General features: G+C 53.3%; 1 protein-coding gene and 9 non-coding genes across 11 annotated transcripts; 6 read left to right on the top strand and 4 right to left on the bottom strand.

The window, feature by feature from the left end:
* The first annotated feature begins 889 nt into the window (after positions 1–889).
* TRNAP-AGG (transfer RNA proline (anticodon AGG)) lies at positions 890–961 on the top strand. Its single transcript has one exon. It is a non-coding gene; the product is annotated as a tRNA-Pro (tRNA).
* A 298-nt stretch (positions 962–1,259) lies between these two features.
* Positions 1,260–1,331, bottom strand: TRNAA-UGC (transfer RNA alanine (anticodon UGC)). The gene has a single exon. It is a non-coding gene; the product is annotated as a tRNA-Ala (tRNA).
* A 230-nt stretch (positions 1,332–1,561) lies between these two features.
* On the bottom strand, positions 1,562–1,633 carry TRNAP-CGG (transfer RNA proline (anticodon CGG)). The gene has a single exon. It is a non-coding gene; the product is annotated as a tRNA-Pro (tRNA).
* Positions 1,634–2,756: 1,123 nt separating this feature from the next.
* On the top strand, positions 2,757–2,828 carry TRNAA-CGC (transfer RNA alanine (anticodon CGC)). The gene has a single exon. It is a non-coding gene; the product is annotated as a tRNA-Ala (tRNA).
* A 528-nt stretch (positions 2,829–3,356) lies between these two features.
* TRNAS-UGA (transfer RNA serine (anticodon UGA)) lies at positions 3,357–3,438 on the bottom strand. The gene has a single exon. It is a non-coding gene; the product is annotated as a tRNA-Ser (tRNA).
* Positions 3,439–3,694: 256 nt separating this feature from the next.
* Positions 3,695–3,767, bottom strand: TRNAA-UGC (transfer RNA alanine (anticodon UGC)). Its single transcript has one exon. It is a non-coding gene; the product is annotated as a tRNA-Ala (tRNA).
* Positions 3,768–4,970: 1,203 nt separating this feature from the next.
* Positions 4,971–12,994, top strand: LOC141730429 (feather beta keratin-like). Of its 2 annotated transcripts, none has more exons than XM_074547993.1 (2): positions 4,971–5,223; positions 12,298–12,994. In XM_074547993.1, the coding sequence occupies exon 2, from the start codon at positions 12,318–12,320 to the stop codon at positions 12,603–12,605; it is 288 nt and encodes a 95-aa protein (XP_074404094.1). In that variant the 5' UTR covers positions 4,971–5,223; positions 12,298–12,317; the 3' UTR covers positions 12,606–12,994. The 2 variants fall into 2 exon arrangements, with proteins under 2 accessions (XP_074404094.1, XP_074404095.1); XM_074547994.1 differs by lacking the exon at positions 4,971–5,223 and adding an exon at positions 5,271–5,393.
* TRNAP-AGG (transfer RNA proline (anticodon AGG)) lies at positions 5,633–5,704 on the top strand. Its single transcript has one exon. It is a non-coding gene; the product is annotated as a tRNA-Pro (tRNA).
* Positions 6,048–6,119, top strand: TRNAA-UGC (transfer RNA alanine (anticodon UGC)). The gene has a single exon. It is a non-coding gene; the product is annotated as a tRNA-Ala (tRNA).
* TRNAS-GCU (transfer RNA serine (anticodon GCU)) lies at positions 7,418–7,499 on the top strand. Its single transcript has one exon. It is a non-coding gene; the product is annotated as a tRNA-Ser (tRNA).
* Positions 12,995–15,092: the final 2,098 nt, after the last annotated feature.

Raw genomic sequence — 15,092 nt, 5'->3', positions numbered from 1 at the left:
GGAGGCCAGGACACAGCGCCAGGCCTTTCGTGCAGAGCTCTCGCAGCCTCACAACCAGCAGAGAGGTATTTGAGAAGGCACAAGGACGTGGAGAATGCTTAGGGGTTGATCTGAACTACATCTCTCTCCCCCAGCAACATTTTGCCACCAGTCCTTTGGAGCCCATCTTTCCCATAGGGATGTACCCAGCTAACAAGGGTCACCCTCAGTGCTGGACATGGTGAGTGGTCAAAAGTAAGAGATATCTTGGAGTTGAACCCAGGTCGTCCTACACCCAAGGCAAGAATCACACCTCTAGACCAATGAACCAGGAGGTACTTATTCTCTCCCCCACTCTACATCTTCCAGACCCTGTTGGGGGTGATGGGGTGCCAGGGCTGCGTGGGCCTCGCAGAGTGTGGGAGCAGGGAGGTGCCTCTTGCTGTAGCCTCGAGATGCCAGATGCAGCACATGGGTGTCGCAGGTTCCCTTTCCTCCGTCAGTGGCCCTCGGCGGCCCTTGCAGCAGTTGGAATGGTCGGTGCTTTGTTGTGGCACGTTTTGCTGTGGGGCATGGTGCAGAGGGGATGTGCTGTGAGCGGTGTTTGTGCTCAGCGTCAGCAATGGGCGTGTGTGTGTGGCAGGGCTGTGGGTGCGTGGGGGCGCAGCGGTTTTGGGTGCAGGGGCTAAGAGGAGAGTGGAGCGAGCAACGTGGTGGGTGCGAGGCGGTGGCGTGTGTGAGGTGTGTAAGGGCTGTGCAGGGTTGTGCGTGTGCGTGGTGTCGGTGTGCGGGCAGGGCGGCGAGGTGTGTGAGCGTGTGTGAGCGTGGAGCGGCGCGCTGTGGGCGGCAGCGGGGACGTGTGCGGGGTGCGCTGGGGCAGAGTGGGGGGGCGGGAAAACTTGGTCGCCGCGGCTCGTTGGTCTAGGGGTATGATTCTCGCTTAGGGTGCGAGAGGTCCCGGGTTCAAATCCCGGACGAGCCCTTCCTTTTACACAACCAGCGCTGCCCCGACACCCGGGTGAGCCCCGGCCCCCGTGCTCACGCCGGGAGACACCGTGAGCCCCGTGCGGAAGGGACTCGGGCTGCCTCCACTCTCTACGGCACCTGGCCAAGGAGGGACATCTCGCCACCCATTTCCTTGCTGCCCGCCCTGCGCTGCCGGCGGGCAATCCCAGCTGCCCTGTGCCCACAGGCAGCCGCTGGGATTTCTTGTGGGCCATCTGGGGCTCTCTGGGGGGCCTGTATGCGTATGCGGAGGGCTGTGGAGCGGCAAAAGGAGATGGAGATGCTGGGGGTTGATCCCAGGGCCTCTTGCATGCAAAGCAAGCGCTCTCCCGCTGAGCTACATCCCCGTGCAACAGCAAGGGGAGTTGGCCAAGTCCAGCTCCCCACTTTGCCCCCATGGCTCCAAACCCGACTGTCACAGGCTGCACTCCACCTTTCCCAGTCCTGCGCCCCTCCTGGTTTAAGGATGTGCCCACAGAAAACACTGTGCCTATCGCTGCTCTGCAGGCCCTGCTTCCCTACCTCCATCCCCACCCTGGCTTCACCACATCCCAAGGCGCGTAGGTGCCCAAAAATAGGGCTCGTCCGGGATTTGAACCCGGGACCTCTCGCACCCGAAGCGAGAATCATACCCCTAGACCAACGAGCCAGATAAGTACAAGCTGGAGAACATCCTTTTTTTACTTCGAGAACTCACAGAACTGCGGGGTGTGAGCCGGGACCTGTGGCAGCTCTGTTTGTCTCTGAGGGATGGTCACCATGAAGAGTTCACCCTTGTCCTTCTCTGGCTGTGGAGATGTCATCTGGGCATATGTAGCAGGTTGCTCTGGAATGCCAGAGACTGGAATGGAGGAAACAAACAATGCTCTATTTCCCAAACAATCAGTGTATAACGAAGAAAATAGGTCACGCTGCTTTCGGTGTTGAATAAAGCTGAAACCAGCCTGACTCTTCAACCCCAAATTTAAACAACCTGATAGCGAGTTGAAGAACAATAGCTCTGGCAAAATATCTGGATAAAGGAACAAACAAGTAATATTACTGATAACTTTACTAAAACTGTTGGGCTGGCACAGCTGGCCTGGACATATGTGGCTCACAGTCCATGTTTTTATAGTATAGAAGTCCCATATTTGAATGGCGGGTTTTTTTGACAGATCATTTCTTGAAGGGTATGTGTGGAGATTCTCCCCTGAGAGACACTCCTCAAGGTCACTCCCTAAGGCTGAGCCCAAGAGATTGGCCCCCAGTTATTGGCTGGTCTGGGTGAGAAACATCAAACTTTACTTAATAATTAGTTTTGGCAGCTTTAATATATTTCCTTTAATAAAATTGTATCAATATTCCTTCATAGTGCTCTATATTGTAATAGTTGTTATAGCACCTATATTGTGTAGTAAATAATTCTGATTAAGATATTTTTGTCTAATCATCGTAATAAAGAATATGTATTTGTGTAAGTATTAATTTTAATATTTATTTTTAATCCTGCAGGATAAAGCTGTATAAAATTTCTACTACATCTATACAATATTTTAGAGATAAATCACTCCAAAATCTGGAGCTAAGATTGGGTCCAGCCACACCCAGGCTCCTCTCTGAAAAGTTTAGAAATCCGCATTTCAAGATTCAGTGGGAGTTTCTAAACTTCATCTGAAGCTCCCACTCTGCCCAGCACAGCATGGCCATGGGCTGTACCTGCCTGGTTTTAAAATGGGGGCCACAGGGAGCAGGGGGCTTGGGAGAACCCCCAGAGCTAGGGAGCCCACGCAGGGGATGTAGCTCAGTGGGAGAGCGCTTGCTTCGCATGTAAGAGGCCCTGGGTTCAACCCCCAGCATCTCCAGCTTTTTTTTCCTTCCTCAAACCCACCTCCTCCGCGGGCCAGTGATGATAAACTCGCATCTACCTCGGGAAGGGCTCCCCAAAGGTGAGTGATGCACCATGGCAGAGCTTCCCCCTGAGGCTGCGGTGGCAGCATGACCCCCAGTGCCCTGACAGCTGCTTCCCAAGGCAGGAGGGAACCAGCCCTGGCCATGGCTGAGCTGTGCCTGTGCCCATGGGCACTGGGCAACCCTGTTCTCCTGGCAGTCATGGCACCATTCCATCCCAGGGGTCACCCAGCTAGGGACGCTGTCTGTGCCCTCCATGCTGGACAGTGCCTCCCCTCCCTTGTCCTGACACTGCAGAGGCCATGCCTGTCCACAGGTGCCCAAAAGGAGGGGTCACGCACAAGCTCAGGCCAAAGTCCACGAGCCCACCCACTGCAAGAGCACTGCCCCTTCCCTGGCCACCGCTCCCCACGGATCAAAACCCTCAGAGAGGGGTTCAGTTCCTCCGGTGCCCCCCCCATCCATCCGTAGGTAAAACCTGTCGCTGTGAGCAGGATTCGAACCTGCGCAGGGAACCCCTATTGGATTTCAAGTCCAACGCCTTCACCCCTCGGCCATCACAGCCACACGTACTTTCTGCCTAGCTGATGACAGCCAGGAACAGCACACTTTGCCTCAGGTTATGCCATCCCCCAGCCTGGTGTGGGGCTCTGCTCAGCCCCAGCCCCCACACCTGGAGGGTTGGGAAAAGGGAACATGCAGGAATATTTACTGATGACTGGAAAAAATCCAGATGCCTTGGCCTCAAGACAGGCAGCACAGGGAAGCATCTCCAAGGATGCCCAGGGATACAGCAGGTCTTGGAGGGGAAAAGACATGCAGATGCTGCTGGGGGTTGATCCCAGGGCCTCTTGCATGCAAAGCAAGCGCTCTCCCACTGAGCTACATGCTCCGGTGCAAGGCAGGAAGGGCAGGGAGATGGCCCGGCTGAGTCCCCTCATCCCTGGGGCACACACTGCCAGCCTTGGGGTGTCAATCCTGCCCACCCAGCCAGGAAGGAGCATCCAGCCCTCTGTGCCAGAGCCCTGGTTATGCTGCAGTCCCATGTGCCAGCCAAAGAAGTTAGGTGCCCAAAAGGTGGGCTCATCGAGGAGGTGAACCCAGGACCTCTCACACCTTAAGTGAGAATCATGCCCCAGATCTGTGCTCCCCAATTCTGGGAGTTGAGGAGGGTGCCTAATGTTGCCTTTTGCCCCTTGGCTGTGGTAGATAGGGTCAGGCGTTTGGAAGATTTCGCGATGTTACGGGAAGGCAGGGTCCCTGTCCCCTTAGATAACAAAATTAACATAGGAATGCAGTCCCCTAAACCAGATGCTGGTAACTTTCCATTCCCTACCCAGTAACCTTCCACCCCTTACTAACCATAGAAGGTAAAGACAGACCCCTTATGACGTAGAAAACCCCTAGATTATAAAACCCCACGAGAAGAGATAATAAAGGCCTTTTGACCATCCACCACATTGGTGTCTGCGTGTTTCATAGGCCCGAGCGACCCTGGAGAGTGGGTCACCGAGCTGTTCCTCCGAACCAGGTCGCCTTTGCCTTGTGTCAGAAGGCAACACTTGGCACAGCCTGGCGCAAGGAAATCATCTTACTATGTCCAGGAGGTGGGCATTTGGAGGTCTATGGTGCAAAACTTCTCTGAATCCAGTGGCCACAGGGGCAGGAGGACCATGAAGACAGCGGGGACCCTTGGACACCACCCTGCCCTTGCACAGGAGCATGTACCTCAGCGGGAGAGTGCTTACTTTGCATGCAGGAGGCCTTGGGATCAACCCCCAGCACATCCATGTCCTTTTGCCTCTCCAGACTCCTCCCTGTTGGTTGTGGGGCTGGCAGAGCCCTCTACAGACCCCTGCCGAAAGCACTGGTGCTGCCTGGGGGCATATCAGGCCCAAGAGTGCGGGGGACAGCAGTGGTACACAGGGGGTGCCACACCCCATGCCAGCCCCTCGAGCTGCCCCACTCATCCTGCCCAGCCCCAAGCTGCAGTGACTGGGGGGGAACAACGGGAAGACCCCAGAGGGCTCTGCACCTCCAGAGAAAAACAGGACAGGCTCTGACCAAAATGACAATTCCTCTGGGAGTGAGACCCACATCTCCTCATACCTTAAGGTGGAAACACACCCAAACCTGCATTGTTGGGCACCGTGGCACCACTGCCCTGGGCTTGCGTGGGTCCCAGCTGGCCCATTAGTAAAAAAATGTAACCTCATCACCAGGAGGACTTCATCTGACCCCAGAGTGAGTGGTCCATGACTCCCTGCCCTACGATGCTACATATTCCTTGATAGGAGAAGAAAGTTAAGACGCCATTTATACGGGGAGGGTCGACTCCCATCTATGCAGGTAAAACCCATGTCAGTGAGCAGGACTGGAACCTGCGCAGGGAGCCCCTGCTGGATTTCGAGTGCAACGCGTTCAAGCCTCGGCCATCGCAGCGCCGGCGGCGCGGCGAGGGAGGAGCAGCGCGGGCGGTGGGGGCGGCGGGGCGCGGAGGTTTAGGGGCGTGGTTCGGGGTGAGGAGGTTCGGGGCGCGGTTCGAGGCGCGGTGCGGTTCGGGGCGGGGCGGTTCGGGGTGCGGAGGTTTATGGGCGCGGTTCGGGGCGCGGGTGTGCGGGCTGCGTGGGGGTGCTTGGCGCTTGGCGGGTGGGCGCAGCGCTGTGTCGGGGCTGCGGCGTCGGAGCCGTGCGGGAGGCGGGGCGGGACTGGCGTGGGGCGGGGGGAGTGGGGCCTTGCGGGAGACAGAGCGCGCCGCGGCTCGTTGGTCTAGGGGTATGATTCTCGCTTAGGGTGCGAGAGGTCCCGGGTTCAAATCCCGGACGAGCCCTTCTTTTTACACACCCAGCGCCCACCTTCACCACCTCAACCCACTGCAACAACCCTGCCCTGGCATTCGCACTCCCCCTCGCCACCTCCGCCCGCCCTCCCGACACTGCAGCAGCCCGACACAGGCCTGCCACGTCTCCACTCTGCCCCTTACCTGCCCTGCCTGCTCTGCGCCACACTTATTCGCCCTGCTCCAAGCCCCTCCCCAGCCCAATGACACCTAAGGCACCCGCACTGCCTGCAAACACCTGAAGGCCCTTTCCCCAGCTTGGGCGGCAGGGCAAGGCAGCAGACACATGCATTTGCTCGGATGCAGGAGAACGCCCCACCACACGCGCTGGCACGGGGATGTAGCTCAGCGGGAGAGCGCTTGCTTTGCATGCAAGAGGCCCTGGGATCAACCCCCAGCATCTCCATCTCCTTTTGCCGCTCCACAGCCCTCCGCATACGCATACAAGGCCCCCCATAGAGCCCCAGATGGCCCACAAGAAATCCCTGCGGCTGCCTGTGGGCACGGGGCAGCTGGGATTGCCTGCTGGCAGCCCAATGCAGGCAGCAAGGAAATGCGTGGCGAGATGTCCCTCCTTGGCCAGGTGCCGTAGAGAGTGGAGGCAGCCCGAGTCTCCTCCCCACGGGGCTCACGATGTCTCCTGGCATGACCATTGTCTTTGTGTGACGATTGGTGCTGAGGAGGAGCATTCAGAAAGGGATATGAGACAGGCTGTCAGATCAGGGCAGTGTAGGGTGGCAGCTGGAACAGCTCTACCAGGGCAAGGGGAGGGGGCAGCATGTCCCTGTAGGGTCTGGGGATTGCCAAACCCAGCTGGTGGTGTTTATGGGATGTGTTGGTCTCCCTGTGCCAGGGCCTTGGGTCAGCACCAGGAGTGTTCCCAGCAGCTAAAAGAGATGGGGTTTTCAGCTGGGAAACCCCAAACCTGGGGCAGCATGTGGGCAGAGAAGTGGGCAGAGCATTAGGTGTTTTAAGGAGCAACCAGTGTCAGGAGTGCCAGTGGGTGCCATGGCTCATCTGGTCACTGTGCCCGTCTTGTAAACAGGAGATCTTGGGTTCAGCTCCCAGTGGTGCCTCAGCCTGAGTGACTATTTTTCCTCCCTGTCCCGAACTGGGTGCACTGCTGGGGGTCCTTGTCCTGCTCAGAGCAATGTCAGCCCCCAGTTCTCTGTCCCTCCTGACTCTACTCTGGGAATAAAATGTTTCCTTCTGCTTCCTCTCCCTTCTCACCTCACACTGAAAAGCTGGGCTAAACTATTTCCAGAAACCAGGCAATTTGGGAAATAAGAGATACATTAGATGCTGTCTGGACCCCTCCCATCTTCCCTATTACTTTGCACAGCTGGTGTGGAATCGTGGGAAAACCCTCTAGACACAGGTTGGGTGTGGGTGTCTAATGGAGATGCGTGGTGCAGGCGTTTTTGTGGCAACAATAAATGCCATGTTACTCTTTGCCACCCCATGGACACAGAAGGGAACAGGGACAGGGGCAAATGAATCACAAACACTTGCTTCTCTCCCTGCCCTGCTGTGACAGGGGCTGCCAGGGCTCTGCCTGCACAGCCTTGCTCACCAAAGGACACCCTGAAGAACCAGCTCCAGTATTGCTGTCTATGGTCAAACAAACAAACAAACAAAAGAACAAAAACAAACAAACAAAAATCTGCAAAAACAAATTTTGCTAAAATGACCACTTCAGCAGAGGACGAGGTGGCCGAGTGGTTAAGGCGATGGACTGCTAATCCATTGTGCTCTGCACGCGTGGGTTCGAATCCCACCCTCGTCGGCTTCCCTATCTGCTCTCTCCTGCAGTTTGTTTTTTTGTGCAGCTTGCCCCGTACCCTCGTGCTCTCGGTGTTTTGCTCTGCTCTGTCAAATGCGCGTTACATCTGCCCTTGGGCTGCTGCTGCCAGGGGCTGAGCCTGTTCCTCGTGGCTCAGGGTCTGGTGTGGCCCCTCTGTGCAATGTGCCATGGCAGCAGGGTGCCTGAGCTCACCTGCCAGCTGCTCTCCTGCCATCCCGCTGCCTCCTCTCCAGGAGCACTGAACTGTAGGCAGGGGAGGTCAGGACTGCCCGTCCCTGGGCATCCTCAAGGATGCCAATGGGAGTCAAAAGCTGCCTCTGGCATGTCTCAGAGGAGCTTGTTCTGGAGAAGGCAGAGCTACTGTGCACTGGCAGCTCCCTCCTGTGCCTGGAGCAGCATGCACAGTGGAGATTCCTGGAGACAGGACAGAGTGACCAATGGCAAGATGAAGAGGAAAGAGGTAAAACTGCTTCTAGAATCTCAGTGGTCTTTCAGAGAGGAAAGCCTTGCATCCGGGAGTCTGTGCTTTGAGGCACCTGGGGAAATATATTGTGGCAGTCTCTCTAGTGCCTTCCCCTTCTCCCCTCTACTCCTCTCCACTGATGAGCATGTGGCCGAGCAATTCCATGGCTTCAAGACAAGATGAGGATGCTCAGACTTAGCTGCCCACACCTTTTTTACCATCATTGTGGCTACATTTCCTTCCCATGCCAGGGGAGATGTCTCTGGGGACGAGTGAGAAGCTGCTTCCCTCTATCAGTGTCTCCTGAGCCAGAAACCATGACCAGACTGGGGGGAAACACCAGCCCCATCCCATTCCACTGCCTTGAGATGCTGTGCTGCTTGGCCAGGTCTGCCACCCTAGGAAGGGGGAGATGTTGCTGCCTGGACAGCCAGGTGCCCTGCAAGGGATCTGTGTGAGATTTCCTGGGAAAAAATGCATGAGTTTGGGTCCAGCCCTGCAGAGAGACCAACCTGCGGTTGGAGATGATGAAATGGGCTGGGGTGGTGGTTGCAGAGGTACAGCAGTGCATGGCAGGGGAATTGCTGTCACAGGATAGGACCGGGGACTTGCAGGGCACAGGCAGCCAGGAGAGAATCCCTACTGATTCCGCTGGGACACCCTTCAACCCTGCCCTGGCACACACATGTCCCTGTCCTGGTGAGCGGTGACGAGTCCTCCTGAAGGGAATGTGCCACTGTCAGTGGTGCTGTGGGGCATCAGCCCACTCAGGGACCTGGAAATTACAGGGATCCTTTGGCATGGAACTGGATCATCTGCAGCCTCGGGACAGTGCCTGGCAGCCGGAGCCTGTCTCTCCCCAGTGGCACCCGCTGGGCTCCCTGGGCTGCACAGAGTGGCCCTGGAGCACCCCGAGTCTGCTTTGGCAAGGACACAGGCAGCCAGGATGCTCTGTGCCTGGGTCTGGCTGCATCAGGATTCTGCCTTCTGGCACTGGGGTGTCCCACTCATCCATCAGCCATCTGGGAGTGGTCTGTGACTGTTCTGCTGCCAGTAGGCAAGCCCTGGGTGAGCACCCTGCATGCAGACATTCCTTGGAGATGGGATGCTGTAGGTCTGTTGCTGCTCCAAGGTGTGCCCCTGCCTCTAGCTTTCAGGAGAAATTTTAGGACAGGGGCAAGCTCCTGCCCTCCAGCCAGTCTCGGACACATCCAGCCCTTGGGTCATTGGAAATCAAAATGCAAAGTGCAACTGGGACTGGTGATAGGAAGGGAAACACATGGATTATTGATCCTGGGCCATGTTTTTTGTGTCCTTACTTGCAGGAAGGGGCAGGGCTGAGGTGGCCACACATCCTGGATCCATGCAGAAGTTAAAGAAATGGATCCAACATGTTTTGTTTGGTGAAATTTTCTCAGGTTTGAGGTTCATGCAGAGAAAGTCACATCTCGAGCAGTAAGTGCTCATTCCCTGAAATGAATACAGATTGGAAGTTCAGTCTTTGTTTTTCTCCCAAATATCTGCCCTTTCCCCATCTGTTTTCGTTTTTAAAAGTTCAGTCACTACACAGATCAGATTATTTTAACTTCCTAACATGTGCCTTTTGTTTCCCCTGCTGTCTTTTCTGGAAAAAGGACTTGTTTCAGTCCACAGATCTGCTCACATTCAACAACATTTCCCCTCTGAGTGCCACATTGCATTTATCCCAAGCATCACTGCATCTATGGATATGATTCTCAGGCATGATGGTCCAGTGTGAGCAGAATTTCAAGTGCTTAAACTGTATTTCAAAACTGAAACACACAGTGAGGCTGCAGTTCTGAATATCCCACCCTGTGCTTGGAAGCGTGCAAGGGAGTCACCCAGGAAGGGCTGTTTTCCTGAGAAAATGGGAATGCACAGAGACACAGAACAAAAAAAAAAAAAAAACAAAAAAAAAAAAAGAAAGAAAAAGAAAAAGAAAAAACCAAACAAACCAGATTGGTAGAAGAAGGGTTTAATTCTCAAGCTGTGGGTCCAAGATGCACTTGTGGCATCAATTTATTATTCAAGAGTGGAGCAAAAAGCAGCACAGTAAAGCTTAAACTTTAACCTCATCTTTTCCTGCTTCCCAAGTCGCCATTTAGGAGATTATGAATGATGAACCCACAGCGTCCTGCCTTACTCCAGGCACCGCCAGGTTGCTTCTCCCTGAAGCCCATGTCCTCTGCTGAACCTCAGAAGATGTGATTTTCTTTTTCCCCTTCCAGAATGACGTTAAAAAATAGCTGAGTTCGGCCTCAGAACCTTGGAAAGGCTTTGTTGCCCTGACAGGCAAGCAGAGAAGAGTCACTAGGGACCATTCAGTGAGATCCATTGTGGCCAAGTTATCTCAAGAACTCAAATGACCCCCCAAACCCCACAAGGCACATCTTTAACAAGATGCTCACAGCCCCACACACACATAGTACACATCTCCCAGTTCTGCCAGGGTTTATTCCAGGGCAAGAGATGTTTGTGCTGTCAGTTGTGCTCTGCTTGTGTGAAATGAAAAGCCAGTTTCAGACTTTCCTTGCCTCTAGAGTTCATGATGGCTCATCATGGTCCTGCTTGGGTCCACATCAGCAATTCCCTCTCCCCACTGTGAGGCTGATTCATGTTTAAGTGCAGGTTGAGATGTTTGGGATATTTAATAGCTAACAGGCTTGCAGCAGATCCCAGATCCCCGGTGTCACACCAGAGCCTGTAATTACTGTAATTAACCCTGTCTTGAACATGTCACCCCATCACAAGGAAGGACACCTGTGACCTTCTGGCTCACTGCTACCACCCTATCCAAAGAGTGGGATGGAAGGGCTCTTGGAAGTCAGTTCCCTGCACAAAATCAGACAGTTTAGGCATGTGTCATCTGTGGGGCTGGACTTCAGAGCCCCACTTTGCTTTTAAAATCTGATGTGCCTTCCAAGCACAACTTATACACCAGGTGTGAGGAAAAAAAAAAAAAACAACCAAACAACAACAACAACCAAAAAAAAAAAAAAAAAAAACAACAAACAAAAAAAAAACCACCACACCCACCCACACACACACAAAAAAAAAAAAAGCAGAAAAATCCTCTAAGTGCATCCAAACCCATAACAAATTGCTCACGCTGGGCTAGGTCAGTTCCCTGTGTCCACATCACTCATATCCTCACTCCTTCAGTCCTGAAGCCCCTCAGCTTTCCTGGCCTCCATGAAACTCCTGGCACAGGATTTCACTCCAAATGGATGTTCCTTACATTCAGTTTACATCCTTGATCTCACCTCAGGTGCATGAGAGAGCTGAATTGGTTGTGCTGAGAGGAAGGTGGGGATATGTCTGCTCTAAATTCTGCTGAAACACTCTCCTCCTGCCTGGTGGCATAAAGACCTAAAATGTCCCTTGGCCTTAGGAAGGAAGGTAATTAATGCCTGTAGCCCAAATCATTTCAATCTTACTCAGTATTACATGGAAGCAAAACATGAGAGATGAAAGAGGGAACTGTTTAATCAGTCAGGGGAGCTTTCCAGGAGAAAACTGCTGGTTGTTAGGGAATTTCAGGCTGAAGGCACACACCCACTCCCCTGGGGGGCTGGGCCACCCTATAAAATTGTGGGGACAGTGCTTGGCCCCACCACCTGCTCCAGCTGCCACCACTGCCACCTCCATCTGGGTAAGTCGAGACAGGCTCCATCCCCTTCCCCACCCCTGCCTCTTCCCTTCCAGCTGCACAGGACATCAGGGAAGGGTGTATTTCTGCCCTAAAATGAAGAGTGCAAGGGGTTGCAGGATGCAGAGCTTATAGGGTCTGCAACCACATAATCAGTTGCATCCTGCATGATTTTCCTTGCTGAAGTAGAGAAACAAATTAGAACAGGACATGCCTGAGTTGCAGGGATCAATGTGTCCCTGTTTATGGATGAGCATCAAATGTCCCTTATATTTTGGGATGGAATGGTTCAGTTCATGTCGTCTTGATTTAAGTGGATTTTGCTTCAACCACGTGCATCTTGTGATCACTTTGCTTGCCAAAGGCTCCCCGTCATCTCAGAGCAGGAGTAGGTCTGCTCTGTGGTCCCAGAACCTAGTGCCTCCAACTTTCCCAGACCAACCTGCAGCTCAAACAAAATTCCCCTCATTCTCCTGAGTGGTTTATGGGGCAAGGTGGGGGGAAGCTTTCTTTTGGTGTTTGTAACCATCCAAACTCACCCTGTAGCTTGCTCTCTCATGCCTCTTATTATGGGAGGCATTGAGTGAGGGCTCAGCAAGGGCAGACTGGCCTCTGCCTTGTTTTTACATCCCAGCTCTGGCTTTCAGGTGCACGTCCTTGCTGAGCCATGTCCTGCTACGACCTGTGCCTGCCCTCCTCCTGCGGTCCCCGGCCCCTGGCCACCAGCTGCACCCAGCCCTGCTTCCGCCGCTGCCGGGACTCCACCGCCTTCATCCAGCCGCCCACGGTCGTGGTCACGCTGCCCGGGCCCATCCTCAGCTCCTTCCCGCAGAACACCACGGTGGGCTCCACGGCGTCGGCGGCGGTCGGGAGCTACCTGCGCTGCTGCGGCATCCCTGTGGGCTCCCAGGGGCTGGGCAGGGCAGGACTGCTGTGCCTGGGCACCGGGCTGTAGGGTGTCCCCAGCGGGCTGCTCCTCCTGCCCATGCCAGTGGTGTGGTCAGGAAAGGAAAGCGAAGCACACGACCAAGATTGGGGGAGAGGACTAAGGAGATGCCCCTGGGTTTCCCAGCAGTTGCCCCAGGAGGATGGTAGCCATGCGAGCTCGTCACTCCAGACTGTACCTCTGTACACCTTTATCTCACTAAGTCTTTATATTTCCATGTTCCACACGGCATTTGCTGCTGGCTGGGCAATAAATGCTTCTAGCAGGTTGTAGATGGCAGATGATAGTCATGGGGTGGTGGGATGAGGGGACACCCCTTGTAGAGATCAGCTTGCCCCAAAGTGGGGTTTATCCATTTCTTTACTGGGCACTGGAAGCGCACTTTGTACTCTGAACTGGTTGACTCTCCTTCTCATTAAAGACTTGCTACATCATAGTCTGAATCTTCGGTTGTTCCTTGTTCAGGAGCCTGAAGGGGTGACCTCCTCTGGAGGCAGCTGGGGAGGTTTGGTTTTTACATGAAATGAGGGTTTCTGCTACCCAGCACTTTCTTCCCTGTGCTGACAGATGTGTGTGGTTTGCTGGAACCAGTCCCAAGGCAACTTTCTTATCCTGGAAACCTCTCCTCCTGCCCCATGGCAAGCACCTGCTCAGGGAGGAATTCCTGCAAGAGCTCACTTTATTGCCTGTTCCCTCAAGGAGCTGGGAATGTGAAGGTTTGACATTTCAAAATGGCATTTACCCTGCATTTTGCAGTGATATTTTGTGGGGCTGAGCTAAGGAGGAGGGCATGGAGTCAGGGAAAAAAAGGCAGAAGTGGGATTTTTGGCAGATGGGCTTCTTTGGATGGGCATTCTATGCCAAGCTCACATAGTATTTAATGGGTGACAGTGAAGAGTGAAACAGAAGAGACAATAATTACTTGATGGAGAGGGGACACTGAAGTCCCTGGAAGATGTTAGGAATTGAGTAAAGCCTCTTTTTAAGATGCCATGGATCATGAGGCAGAACCTTTTCAGCTGATGGAAGAAGGAATAGGACTACGTGCATAAAGTTTGTGAGCGTTCATAATGAGGGATTATGCTGAGCTTGAAAGCCTATTGGTCATCAAAAGCCTTTGACCAAGCTCAACTGGTTTTTAATGCCCAGGAGACCTTTGCTGAGGTGCTCCTAATTTGGAGAAAATTTGCATGGCAATTTCTCATCAGCCAATGCACCAGGAGAAGGGAGGTGTCCTTCTTCCAGGGATTGCTCAGATATTTTTATCCCAGCCTGGCAATTGTCTGCAGAGATAGGATGCAAAATTTTGAATTAAAAATGACAAAAAGCTTTGAAATTCCAGCAGAAGTTTTGTTGGGAAGCTGTGGGTGTCTGGGCCTTGTGCAGTTGCCTTCCTTAAACCTGCTGGACCGAATAGTCCAGGAGGGAGCAGGTGGACAGAATAATCACATTTTTTATGTAGTTTTTCACTGAATGACTCCACTGGTGAGGTTATACAGATTTTAATGTGTTTGCTTTTTGTTTGTTTGTTTGTTTTTTTCTGAAAATCGAATGTCTACTATTACAGCGACCTTAGACGGTCACTGGGGTGAGAGAAGGACGAGAATCTTGTTTCTTGATCAGAAGGCTTGATTTATTTATATAAGATATGTAATACATTATAACTATACTAAAAAGAATAAGAAGAGAAGTTGCAGAGAGCTGCTCAGCTAAGAATAGAATAGAAGGAATGAATAACAAAGTTCTAGGTCCAGGGAATCTGTCCCTGAGCTGCTCCTGTGATTGGCCTTTAATGGTACACATGGAAGATGAGCCAATCACAGGGGCACCTGCTACATTTCACAGCAGCTGATAACAATTGTTTACATTCTTCTTCTGGGGCTCTGCTTCCCAGAAGATGGACAAATGTGAAAGAAAGGATTTCTATGAAAAAATGTCTGCGACAGTCTACAAAAATCTAAATAGCTCCTCGATTTGACTTGAAAATTGTGGTGTCTTAGTGTAGACAGGTGGGGAAATGAGGACCTCGGTGCCTTTCAGCACTGCCTATCCTGAGGGTCAGGGGACTTTGTCTCCCATGGGAGCTGTGACTCCAGCTGGGAGCTGTGCCTGCTTGGCTTCCAGCTCAAGGGCAGTCCTGAATTCACCATATCCCCCCCTGCACCCCAGGCCAGCCCTTGCCCCAGGCAGGACCCCCCAGACCTGCTGATCAGGCCCTAAATACAGGTTTCTCTAGAGGCACTGCAGCCAAAGGCTCCAGTGAGAAACACAGAGCTACATAACAAGAAGGGGATGAAAAATATTGCTCAGCAGGTGGAGGCACATGGAGGGAAATAGCTGGGTCCTGGGATTTGGTCCCAGCATTGCCTACCTAAAGCATTCAAAAGCATCAGAAGCATTTTTGAGAAAGCCTGGAGTATGGCCCAGGTGCCACCCTCTGGCCATGCCTGTTGAGGTTTATGCCTCCCACTTCCCATCTTCTCTCTTGCTGCTGTC

Source organism: Zonotrichia albicollis, chromosome 10, assembly GCF_047830755.1.
Source record: "Zonotrichia albicollis isolate bZonAlb1 chromosome 10, bZonAlb1.hap1, whole genome shotgun sequence".
Lineage (NCBI taxonomy): Eukaryota > Metazoa > Chordata > Aves > Passeriformes > Passerellidae > Zonotrichia > Zonotrichia albicollis.
Note: the sequence above shows the minus strand (reverse complement) of the source record. Positions and strands in the feature narration are given on the sequence as shown.

What these genes read in the sequence shown, in the direction of transcription:
- LOC141730429 (XM_074547993.1), top strand. Translation starts at nt 12,318, where the DNA reads ATGTCCTGCTACGACCTGTGCCTGCCCTCCTCCTGCGGTCCCCGGCCC.